At 39.5% G+C, this 11,123-nt stretch overlaps 1 protein-coding gene across 1 annotated transcript; it reads right to left on the bottom strand.

Moving 5' to 3' along the window:
* Positions 1-207: 207 nt before the first annotated feature.
* ilkap (integrin-linked kinase-associated serine/threonine phosphatase) lies at positions 208-6,655 on the bottom strand. Its single transcript, XM_051957810.1, has 10 exons — positions 6,299-6,655; positions 5,129-5,287; positions 4,901-5,018; positions 4,066-4,172; positions 3,884-3,977; positions 3,693-3,780; positions 2,352-2,482; positions 1,993-2,112; positions 850-931; positions 208-445 (listed from the first exon to the last, which is right to left on the bottom strand). Exons 1-10 carry the CDS (start codon positions 6,339-6,341, stop codon positions 305-307), a joined length of 1,083 nt encoding a protein of 360 aa, XP_051813770.1. The 5' UTR covers positions 6,342-6,655; the 3' UTR covers positions 208-304.
* Between the last annotated feature and the right edge of the window lie 4,468 nt (positions 6,656-11,123).

Genomic DNA, 11,123 nt, shown 5'->3' with positions numbered 1-11,123 from the left:
GCTCACCTGGTTTGTGTGTTGCTTATATTTTTAGACCTTAAAGCTCTTAAAGAACTGAATTTAACTCGAAGTGCTCTAACTATTGACATTTGTAAAAATACTTTTATTTAAATCACGTATTTTGTTTTGTGTGAATACAGTTATTGTCAATAAAGCTACAGGAGCAAAAAAAACACAATTTAAAGGACAAATCAGCTGGACAGTAAAGATTTTTAGTTTTTTATTGGAAAACAGACGAGACGACGAGCAGAAGAAGAACTGACGGTGATGATGTCAGTAATGACGACGCTGATGATGCGTACGTTCAGTAGTCAATAGAAACGAGGATCACAGTGACGTTGTCGGCGCAGCCTCGTCTCACCGCCTCGCTGGCTAACTGCTGACAGGCGGCTTCGAACTTCAGCTCCTCCTCCGTCACGCCTGGACGCTGCTCCACAGCGCCGCCCTGCAGGAGGAGAGGAGAAGTACAGCTTTAATTCAAGCTAAGCTAAGCTAATCCTTTATTAATCACACAGGAGAGAAGTTTGCAGTTTTACAGCAGCAAAAGGGAAAGTACAAACACTTAACTCAAATTTAAACTTTTTTTCCTCAAAATGTGAATTTATTTTATTAGTTTGATATTAAATCCTATAATTGTGACTCTCTCTCATAAATTAGTATTTTCCCCCATATTTGATTGGTTTTATTTGATTAGTAATATGCTTAATCTCATTTCTTTCTTTCTTTAAGCCATATTTTTGACTTTTTTTTAGCACGTTTCGATGTTATAACTCACAGTTTGGGGATTTCACCTGCAGGAGTGAGACATGTAAAGAAACAAAAAGACTAACCAGGTAAATAAAGACACACCTGAAGGATGCTGAGGACGAACTTTACGGCTTCGTCGGCTGAAAACACTTTGAACAAACCGTCACAGGCCAGAATGATGAACCTGCAGAGAGAATGAACAACATCATAACATGAACAGCTACAACAGGATTCAGAATAAAACACGATGAGGAATAAAGAGGAGGACAGCTTAGTGAAACATTTAGTCACAGGATGTGTGTTTGTGACACAGCTAGCCTCTTTTTAAAGACATTTACACAGTTTGGTTTGTCAACAGTCATGTCCATAAGTATTGGGACAGCGACAGTATTCAGCATGTCGGCTCTGAACACCACCATGGAAATGAAACAATGGAGATGTGCTTTAAGTTTAGACCTTCAGCTTCAATTGGAGGATATTTACGTCCAAATCAGGTGAACGGTGGAGAAACCACGACACATTTTATGTGAGGGACAACAGTAACTGGACAAACATGATCACATATCAAGCATTAAGCATCTTTCTGTGTCATTTCTGTCTGTTTCTGTGTCAATTTTACACTATTTTAGCATCCTTTTGTGTAATTTCCGCATTCTTCTGTGCCATTTTTGTGTTATTTAAGCACTGCTTACCATCGTTTGTCTTTTTGTGTCATTTTCTTGTCATTTTAAGCCTAATCTTAAGGAACCAAAGAGTTTTTTGAAGCAAAGATGACAAATATTCTCCAACGTCCAAATCAATCACCTGACCTGAATCTAACTGAGCTGAAGACCCCCAAGAACAAGCAGGAAGTGAAGAAACATCTAAAATGTGGCGTAGTTTCTGCACCATTCTCCTGATTTGGATGCAAATATCCTCAAATTAAAGCTGAAGGCCTGAACCTAAAGCACATCTGGATCATTTCATTTCTAATCCATGGTGGTGGGGAGACACAGAGCCCAGATATTTATGGAGCTGACTGTAGTTAAACACCTGAACATCCTGTTGGCTTTTCATTTTTCCTGCTACACACTGCCTGATTCTCTGTAATCCACCGCACAAACAACAACAATTTTCAGTGTACTGGGAGCAGACTCTGACCTGGAAAAAGTGAATTTAATACAAGTTTTGTCAAAAAGCTAAAACTAACTGTGAGGGAGGTAACTTTGCTAACAACCAATCAGCAGCGAGCGTCTGTGTCCTTGCCTGTCATTGGCTGTGAGCTGACACCTTCTCAGGTCAGGGGTTGAGATGACTCCACAGCGTTTGTACTGACCGTCTCCGATGGAGCGGGACACCTCCAGGACGCCGAGGACCCGGCCGTCCCTGCAGGAACCACAAACACTTAGCGTTAGCCTAGCTCCCATTAGCCTAGCTCCCATTATTCTAGCTCCCGTTAGCCTAGCTCCCATTATTCTAGCTCCTGTCAGCCTACCTCCCATTATTCTAGCTCCCGTTAGCCTAGCTCCCATTATTCTAGCTCCTGTCAGCCTCGCTCCCATTAGCCTAGCTCCCATTAGCCTAGCTCCCGTTAGCTCAGCAGACAGACGGTTTATCTTCCAGACCTGACGGTGCCGCCGGCCCTCTGGATCCTCATCCTCTCCTCGTAGATGGTCGGGTTGTGTTCTTTACTCAATGCCAGAGTCACCGGTCTCCTCTGATCTGCTGCCGACGCCTCCATCCGACACAAAACCGCCTGAAGGAACACAAAGAGGCGTTAAAGAACAACAACCAGGGTTTCCTTTTATACTGTAGACTATTCTGTTGATTGATTTACTGGTTTAATCAACAAGTTGTTCAGTCTGTAAAATGTTGAGAGTGTATTTCTTTGTGGTCATTTTGTGTCTTTCTGGTTGTTTTGTGTCTCTTTGTGGTTGTTCTTGTGTCTCTCTGTGGTTGTTTTGTGTCTCTGTGGTTGTTTTGCCTCTCTTTGTGGTTGTTTTGCCTCTCTTTGTGGTTGCTTTGGGTCTCTCTGTGGTTGTTTTGCCTCTCTTTGTGGTTGTTTTGCCTCTCTTTGTGGTTGTTTTGCCTCTCTTTGTGGTTGTTTTGCCTCTCTTTGTGGTTGCTTTGGGTCTCTTTGTGGTTGTTTTGCCTCTCTTTGTGGTTGCTTTGGGTCTCTCTGTGGTTGTTTTGCCTCTCTTTGTGGTTGTTTTGCCTCTCTTTGTGGTTGCTTTGGGTCTCTCTGTGGTTGTTTTGCCTCTCTTTGTGATTGTTTTGGGTCTCTTTGTGATTGTTTTGTGTCTTTGTGGTTGTTTTGTGTCTCTTTGTGGTTGTTTTGGGTCTCTCTGTGGTTGTTTTGGGTCTCTTTGTGGTTGTTTTGCCTCTCTTTGTGGTTGCTTTGGGTCTCTCTGTGGTTGTTTTGTGTCTCTTTGTGGTTGTTTTGTGTCTCTTTATGCAGACTGCCAGTTAAATTGTATTACAATGTAATGCTGAAATGCTTCTGAAAGGCTTAAAAACCCACCAGCAGGTTTGGTTTGCATTTTAATTTTAAAAAATCCCCAAAACTACACAAATTACCAACCAGAAACTGTAAAAACTGTAAGAACTTTTGGATATTCAACTTTAAGTCCGTGAGTGAGGAACAGTTTATCTGGAAAAAGACAAGTTTAACATCAGGTCATTTCATTAAAACCTCAATATCCCACAAGCCTCTTTAAAAAAAAAAACTCAATAAATTTAGATGATTCTGTGATTTAGTGGTGAAAATACCTTCACAGAGTCATTGTCTTTGTCTGGTTTTAATCCAACTCTTGGTAAAATGATCGATGCTTACAGCTTTTATACTTCTGATACCTTCTTAGATGGAATATTTTTGGGTTTCTAGTCGATAAATTGATGTATTTAAGCTATTATTATGCATCTGTTGAGTTCTATCTATTAAATCCACATAAATCCATAAATCTCACCCTGCTGTCCCCCAGGTTGGCCACGTACACCATGTCGTCCACCACCAGGACACATGTGGCAGTCGATCCGTCCTTCCAGGCTGGCTTCCTGTTCAAACATCAGTGGAAAAGTTTCGATTCTGACCGACTTAAAACACATTTTACAGACAAAATATTCAGTTTTTACGGAACTAAAAGTAGAAAATTCTCACTGGCTGGAAGCTTTCTTCAGGAACTCTTCGTCCGTCTGTCTAAAAGTGTCCAGGAGACACTTCTTAATCAGTTTGTCCACATTTTCAGGATCTCCTGAAACACAAGACAACCTTTAACTCTTCATCTGAATCCCTTTATTCTGTCTCGTTAAAAGAAATATCACCGGTTAAAGAAATCTCACCGCTGGGGAACTTCTTGGCCAGAGTCTGGTGAAGATGTTCGGCCGCGAATCGAGACGCTCGAGATCCACCGTGACCATCGAAGACGGCGAAGTACGAAACCCGAGACCTTCAGGAAACAAAAACAGACGAAGCTCAACAAGATGCAAAACAGATTTTATCAAACAACCGAATCTTCAGACAGATCTGTTGGAGTCATTGTGGACACATTATGAGACGTTCTACACAATTCTGGACACATTCTGAGTTATTTTGGACGAGTTTCAAGTCACGTTGGACTGGTCTGGGTTATTCTGGACAAAGTTTGAGTCCTTTTGGACAGGTTTAAATCACTTATAATAAGTGTGAAGTTATTTTAGGAGAAGTTGGAGTCATTCTGGACAATTAATAAGTAATTTTGAGCAAGCTTTAAGTCATTCTAGACTCGTTTGGGTGACATTCTGGAAAATTCTGGAGTCATTTTGAACGAGTTTCAGGTCCTTTTGGAAAATTTTAAATCATTTTGTACATGTTTAAAGTCATTTAGGACAAGTTTAGGACATTTTGGACAAATCTTAACTAATTTTGGACGAATCTTAAGTCATTATAGACAAATCATAGATGATTTTAGACAAATTTTAGGTAATTCTGGACAAATCTTAAGTAATTGCAGATAAATCTTAAGTCATTTTGGACAAATCTCAAGTCATTTAAGACAAATCGTAAGCAATTTTAGAAAACTCTTATGTCATTTTGGACAAACTTTTAGGTCATTTTGGACAAATCTTAGGTCATTTTAGATGAGTTTCCAGTCATTCAACGACTGATCAGATATTCCTGTTCTGACTGATTTCTTACGTGTTTCCTGGCAGTGATGTCATGCAGTCGCTCATGTCCGGCAGCATCACATGGGCGTCCTGCATCTCCTCGCGTTCGCCTCGTCTGGCGGCCACGAAGCCTCTGAGTCGGGGCAGACCTGCAGGACGACACACAGCAGCTCTGTACATCTCCACATGTTTTCTTTCACTCTCAGCTTTGATTAGAGGGAAAGAAGCAAACAAACATTGTGGTGGAAGAGCTGAAAACCTTCTCTACAAACTTTCTTGATCTCCTCACGGTCCTCCTGATCCTCTGTTTTATCACAGTGACGGTCTGCATCGTCTCGTTTCCGTTTTAGCCCCTTCTCTTCCTCCTCCTCCTCCTCTTCTTCTTTGGTGTTCTGGGGTTGAGCTGCTGGAACTGGACCTGAGGAAGAATCAAATCAAACCAGAGTTTCACAACTAAAATGATGATTTTAACACCACAAAGAACATTTTAAAAGTCAGAAAATGGTGCGAAACCACTGAGAAACATTTTTAGAACCATAATTTTTAATCAGTCTAATTGATTAAAGTGGCATAGATTCAGCTAAGTTGATCAACATAATAATCTGATTTCACCTTCAAACCATCGCACTTCCAGTTTATAGCTACATAACGCCTCCTTACAGTCAGTAATCAAATACAAAGCACATCAAAACTGCCATTATCACCTTTAACATGCAAGAAATTCAATATTTTGAACATTTGTAAAAGTAAACTATGAGTTTTTAACATTATTTTAGGTGTTTCTTGCCGTTTTTTGGCAGTTGTTTGCCTCTTTAACATTGTTTTGAGTCATTTATTTGTGTTGTTGTATCTCTATAAATTGGTTTTGTGTCCCCTGGTGGCTGGTTTGCATAACTTTGTGGAGAGTTTGTGTCTCCCTGAGTTCATTTTGCAGCTTTGTAAATGTACTACATCTTTCTGTGGCATTTTGTGTCACTTTTAGGGTGTTGTTTTTCTCCTTGTGGTTATTCAGGATTACCATCTTTGCTGCTCTTTGAGATGATTTTTCATGATTTTTGGTGCATAATTGTCTTTTTTGGCAGTTTAGTGTCACCTTATGGTGTTTTTGCATCTCTTTAAAATGTTTTTTTATATTCTGTGGTGGTTTTATGTCTCTTTATTGAGTCTTTCCTCCATAAAAAGGACATATAATACTGTTTATATCTCAGCACAATTAAATATCATCTATTAAACACTGAGATCTTGTGTTGTTGGTCTTATTGTGGAGATCTTCTCTGATTTAGCACCAGTTCTGTAGCAGCTGAAGTTAGTCCATTCAAAGTCTACGGTGCTTAGCTTCGTTAGCATGATGACAGCCTCCACTGGGCAAGCTGTCAGCACCGACACCCTCCCTGTCACCGTTATTAACCGTTAATTCATGTCCACTCACCGGAGGTCTGCGTCGGTTCCGGTAGGTCGTCGAACAGATCCATCCTGCAGAGTTAGCCCACCGAGCTAACTGCTACCGGAGCTAACTGCTGCTAACCATAGACGGTGAATGAGGATGCTAACACTGGGAGCTAACTGCCTGCAGCAGCTCTTTAGTAAAAAATTTGAGCCTCAATGCTAAATAAAAACTGTTTATAAAGAGGCAAACAGGGTCCGCTAACGGGTTAAAATAAATGTTTGTTTAAACAGGTCAAAATATGTAAAAATTTTGCAGTCAAATACGTTTAATTAATTCTAACGTTGAGTCTTATTCGCTCGACTGTGTAAATTAACTTAAAGCTAGCAGCAACCTTTAGAACTGCTTCCGGTTAGAAATGTCAGTATAAAAGACTAAACATGACGACCGGAAATGATGCAAGTTGGGGAAAAAATGAAAGAAATGAAAGAAGATTTTTAAATTAAACAATTTTATAAAACTAAAGTTTCTTTGTGGAAATTAAGAGGCATTCCTTACACTGAATCAATGAAAAAAGGTAGGATAATGAGATATTCAAACAAAATTATTTTATTAAAAAGTCACATCTATCAGATATAAAAGTGAATTTAAAACAATAATAATTTTGAATGATTTTATTAAATCTAAGTTATTATGCAAAGTCGAACTTTGACTATCACATTAAAATTGATAAGAAAAATATATTTTTCAAGATAAGGTACATTTTAAAAAAATCTGAATTGGAAAGCAATAATTCAAAATTATTAGATAAAACGTCAGAATTATCAAATATAGGGTTAAACCTTTGACCAACAAAGTTACAGTTATGACAAGAAAATCTGAAATTATGAAAGAAAACTTTGTATTACAAAGTCAAACACATTAATTATAAGTTTAAATTCAAATTGAAAATTAGGAAATTGTGTGAGCCTTCACAAAGGTCCAGTCAGGGTATCCACAAGTTGGGGCACCGAAAACTTGTGGATGCCCTGACTGGACCTTTGTGAAGGCTCACACAAGATCCAGAAAGGAGAACAACCCAGTGAATAGAATAGAATAGAAGAGAAGAGAAGAGAACTTTATTTGTCATTGCAACAAGTACAACGAAATTGCAAAAGCCCTTCAGTCAGTGCAAAACAGTGTGAAGAAATACGATAAAATACAGAGTAAATAAGAAGACGGAAGAGAAGGAGAGCAGGCGCAACAATATCGTGATCCCATATGTGTCTGGTGTGTCTGAAAAACTGAGGAGGATTTTAGACAAACACCAGATCCCTGTCTTTTTAAGCCAAATAACACCCTCAGGCAAAGACTGGTCCACCCAGAAGACCCCACACCACACAGCCAGAAGAGCAACCTGGTGTATGCAGTTAAATGCAGCGAGGAATGCTCAGATCTCTTCATAGGGGAAACCAAACAGCCGCTTAACAAGCGCATGACTTAACAGAGCCAGTTCCTCGGGACAGGATTCGGCAGAAGGACACTCGTTTCAGGACACCAATGTTCAGATTTGGGACAGAGAGGACAGATGGTTTGAGAGAGGAGTGAAAGAAGCCATCCATGTCAAAGTAGAGAAGCCATCTCTGATCAGGGGGGGTGGTCTGTGACATCATCGTTCACCAATTTACAATCAGGTCCTTTCAAATCTCCCCAAAAGAACTACTCAGCAGACTCATGCTAATGACCACCATTAGCACACGAGGGCTCAGTGACATCTGTGCATTTCAACGACCCCCACCGATACTCACAACGACCATCGTTGAGTAGTCAGATGAGTTTTGGTATCGGTCGTTGGAATAACAGCCCTGGACACACCTCACAGAGGTTTAAAAGCTGAGGCAACACCAACCACCACCAGAACTGAAGAAGCCTCTTGGATGAGAGGTGAAACGTCTTCAAGGAACTTTCTTGAAGTCCAGTGGATTGATTTATCCAAATTTTTTTGAAAAGGACCTGTGATAATTCAACTCAACTCAACTCCCTTTTCAGAATGAAACTCGCCTAAAACCAATATAACCTCTAGTAAGCCCTCCTCACACTGCTAAATTTGTTCTGACCAATGAAGGTATGAACACTGCAGGTCTCCTATGTTTCACACAACATATCCTACAAAGTATAGCCTTTATGGATCAAACCTATTTTTCAGCACATCCCACAGATACCTCACGATCTTTGTCATATTCCTGAATAAAGCGTGTACAAATTAATGTAGCTGAAAGAAGCCACCGCAATGAAGGCATCTGGCTCAACATATGGTTGTGGGACTTCTTGTATCAGTTGACATTTTTACTGTTTTCATGTCTAAAATCAACACAGCCACCTATAACCAAACACCACATGGCATTTTACAATGACATTATTATAAAATATTATACACACAACTAACAAAACATTTAAATTACTTATAACAATGTGAAACTTTTTGTAATGGTAACTTACTTGAAAATGATAAATTTTTGTTTTAAAATTTCGTATATTTCCATAACAGAAATACCTCTCATGATTATCTGAACCTCTAAAAGAACAGAATTATAACTACTTTTGAAGGGATTCATTAAATTTATTTCAGCTAATTATGAAGTGGTTGTTATTGAAATCAGACAAGTATTTAGTTGACATTTCAGTCATTTCCAATCCTTTTTATTAATAACTGATTAATTCCATAATAAAGAATTATGGAATTTGTAAAGATGTGATGACAATAAACATTAAAGAACATTACACCTCCTAAATAAACATATCAGATACATCCCAAGGAATACAAAACTCACTAAAAATATATTGACCCATCTACATGACTTACAACAGTAATTACACTGGCAAGACATATCAGAGTGACATCAACATGTTGCTCAAAGTTTCACAGCACAACATGTCACGCTGATCCCATATTTCTTTCTCCTGTCTCCTTCTAAAGGACACACAACACATACACCTGACCACACACATGATTTGAAAGAAAATATGATTCATCTGCTCCATTGCCTCATGTCCTGTGCTGATGTGCCCACTGCATGCACCTTAGTGGTTTATAGGAGTCAACACATTTATATACAGACACGAATACCTCTCCATCATAGCCAGCATTAAAGTTTTCATCAGTTTGTACAACAGAAGCTCGTCTATGTTCCACACATTCATCAATGAGCCTTTAGCAGTCATTTTTCCCATCTCAGTTTGGTGGTACTATCTACTGCATACTAAGAACATCCCACAAAATCTGTAATTTTTGACCCAGTAGTCTAACCATTGCCATTTCCACTTACATTGTTCTAATTTTTGCAGCTCCCAACACATCAGCTTCAAATATTATCTGTTCACTGACATCATAATACATCCCAGTGATAATGACATTATCATTCTTATTCACCTTTCACTGGTTTTAAAGGGAAACTGTGTAGGACTTACAGTGATCTATTAGCAGAAATAGAATACAGTATCCATAATTACAGTTTGATTTGTACATAATGAAACCATAATTCCTCATACAGTAAATTGTGCAGTTCACCACATAATTAATTACTTGTTATTATGAATGGTGTTTTTGTTTGCTTAGACGGAGCTCTGCATATTTAGACAGGGTGGTCCGTTTCCACAGAGCCCATCACGTTGCACTGTCATGTTTCTGCAGTAGCCCCAGAGCACATCAACCAAAGAGAATGTCTCACGTTTTTCCATTGAATTATGTGCAGGAGACTTGATAGATGCCACTAAATCCTACACAATATGTATTTAATGCTGGTAATTATTAATATCTGCATGTGAACAGCACCAGTATAAAGGTCTATTATCTACAATGTGACTGAGCTAATATTTACCGACACACAAAACCTTCTTAACAACTCCAGTGAACTCTAATGAATACAGATTAAAATTAAAGCTGCAAGTAGCAATGGACAGGTCCTCACATCCTTGCTGGTCGGCGAATCTATACATGTCCACCAGGTGGCGCTGCAGCCAAGAATGTATGTCAGTGTATGGATGTGATCAGAACCGGACTCTGATTACACATGTAAAGTTTCAGGCAGATCAAAGCATATACCAGCCACTTAGAGAGCATTTCCTTCCATCCACCAGATGGCACTATGACCATTTCTGTATTTCAACATCTGGATCTAATCAGGGGAGGACTGTGATCACATATGTAAAACTTGATGCAGATTGGAGCACATTCAGGACAGTTACACAGCATTTCCTGTTTCATGGCAAATTGTCAAAATCCAGGGGTCACCATTTCCACACCCTCACACTTTTGCAGAGCATTTTGATAACTTTTCATCAGGAAGGTCTGGTGCATATACTGGATACATTTGAGGTCTCTCAGACTTAGCCCCAATGAGTTATTATTATAAAAAAATGACAGTGAATTCAAGATGGCCAACTTCCTGTTGGGTTTAGGGCATGTCCATGGTTGACTTTTTCGTGTGTCCCAATGTGCTACACATGCCCACCGAATATTGTAGCTGTAAATGAAACATTGTGGCAGTTGGCCTAATGACCACTTTTTCAATTTTACAGGTGGCGCTATAGAGCCATTTTGCCACACACGTGTGCAACTCCCATAAAATATCAAATTTTTCGCCAGTCCTGATGTGCATGCCAAATTTCAGGCGTTTTGGAATATGATAAGGCCGCCAAAAGAGCAATGCAAAAGACACATGAAAAAAAATCTCAGACAGTCGGTGCTCCGACCCTAAAAATCTGATGTGAGAATTTTTTTTCTGCCTGGCTGCTAGCCTCTGATTGGCTGCCGGCTGCTCTCCTCGTCTCCTATTGGCTGACGGTGGCCGTATAAAAGCCCTGGATGCTGGTGGCAGTCAGTGTGGATGCA

This window comes from Acanthochromis polyacanthus, chromosome 13, assembly GCF_021347895.1.
Source record: "Acanthochromis polyacanthus isolate Apoly-LR-REF ecotype Palm Island chromosome 13, KAUST_Apoly_ChrSc, whole genome shotgun sequence".
Classification (NCBI taxonomy): domain Eukaryota; kingdom Metazoa; phylum Chordata; class Actinopteri; family Pomacentridae; genus Acanthochromis; species Acanthochromis polyacanthus.
Note: the sequence above shows the minus strand (reverse complement) of the source record. Positions and strands in the feature narration are given on the sequence as shown.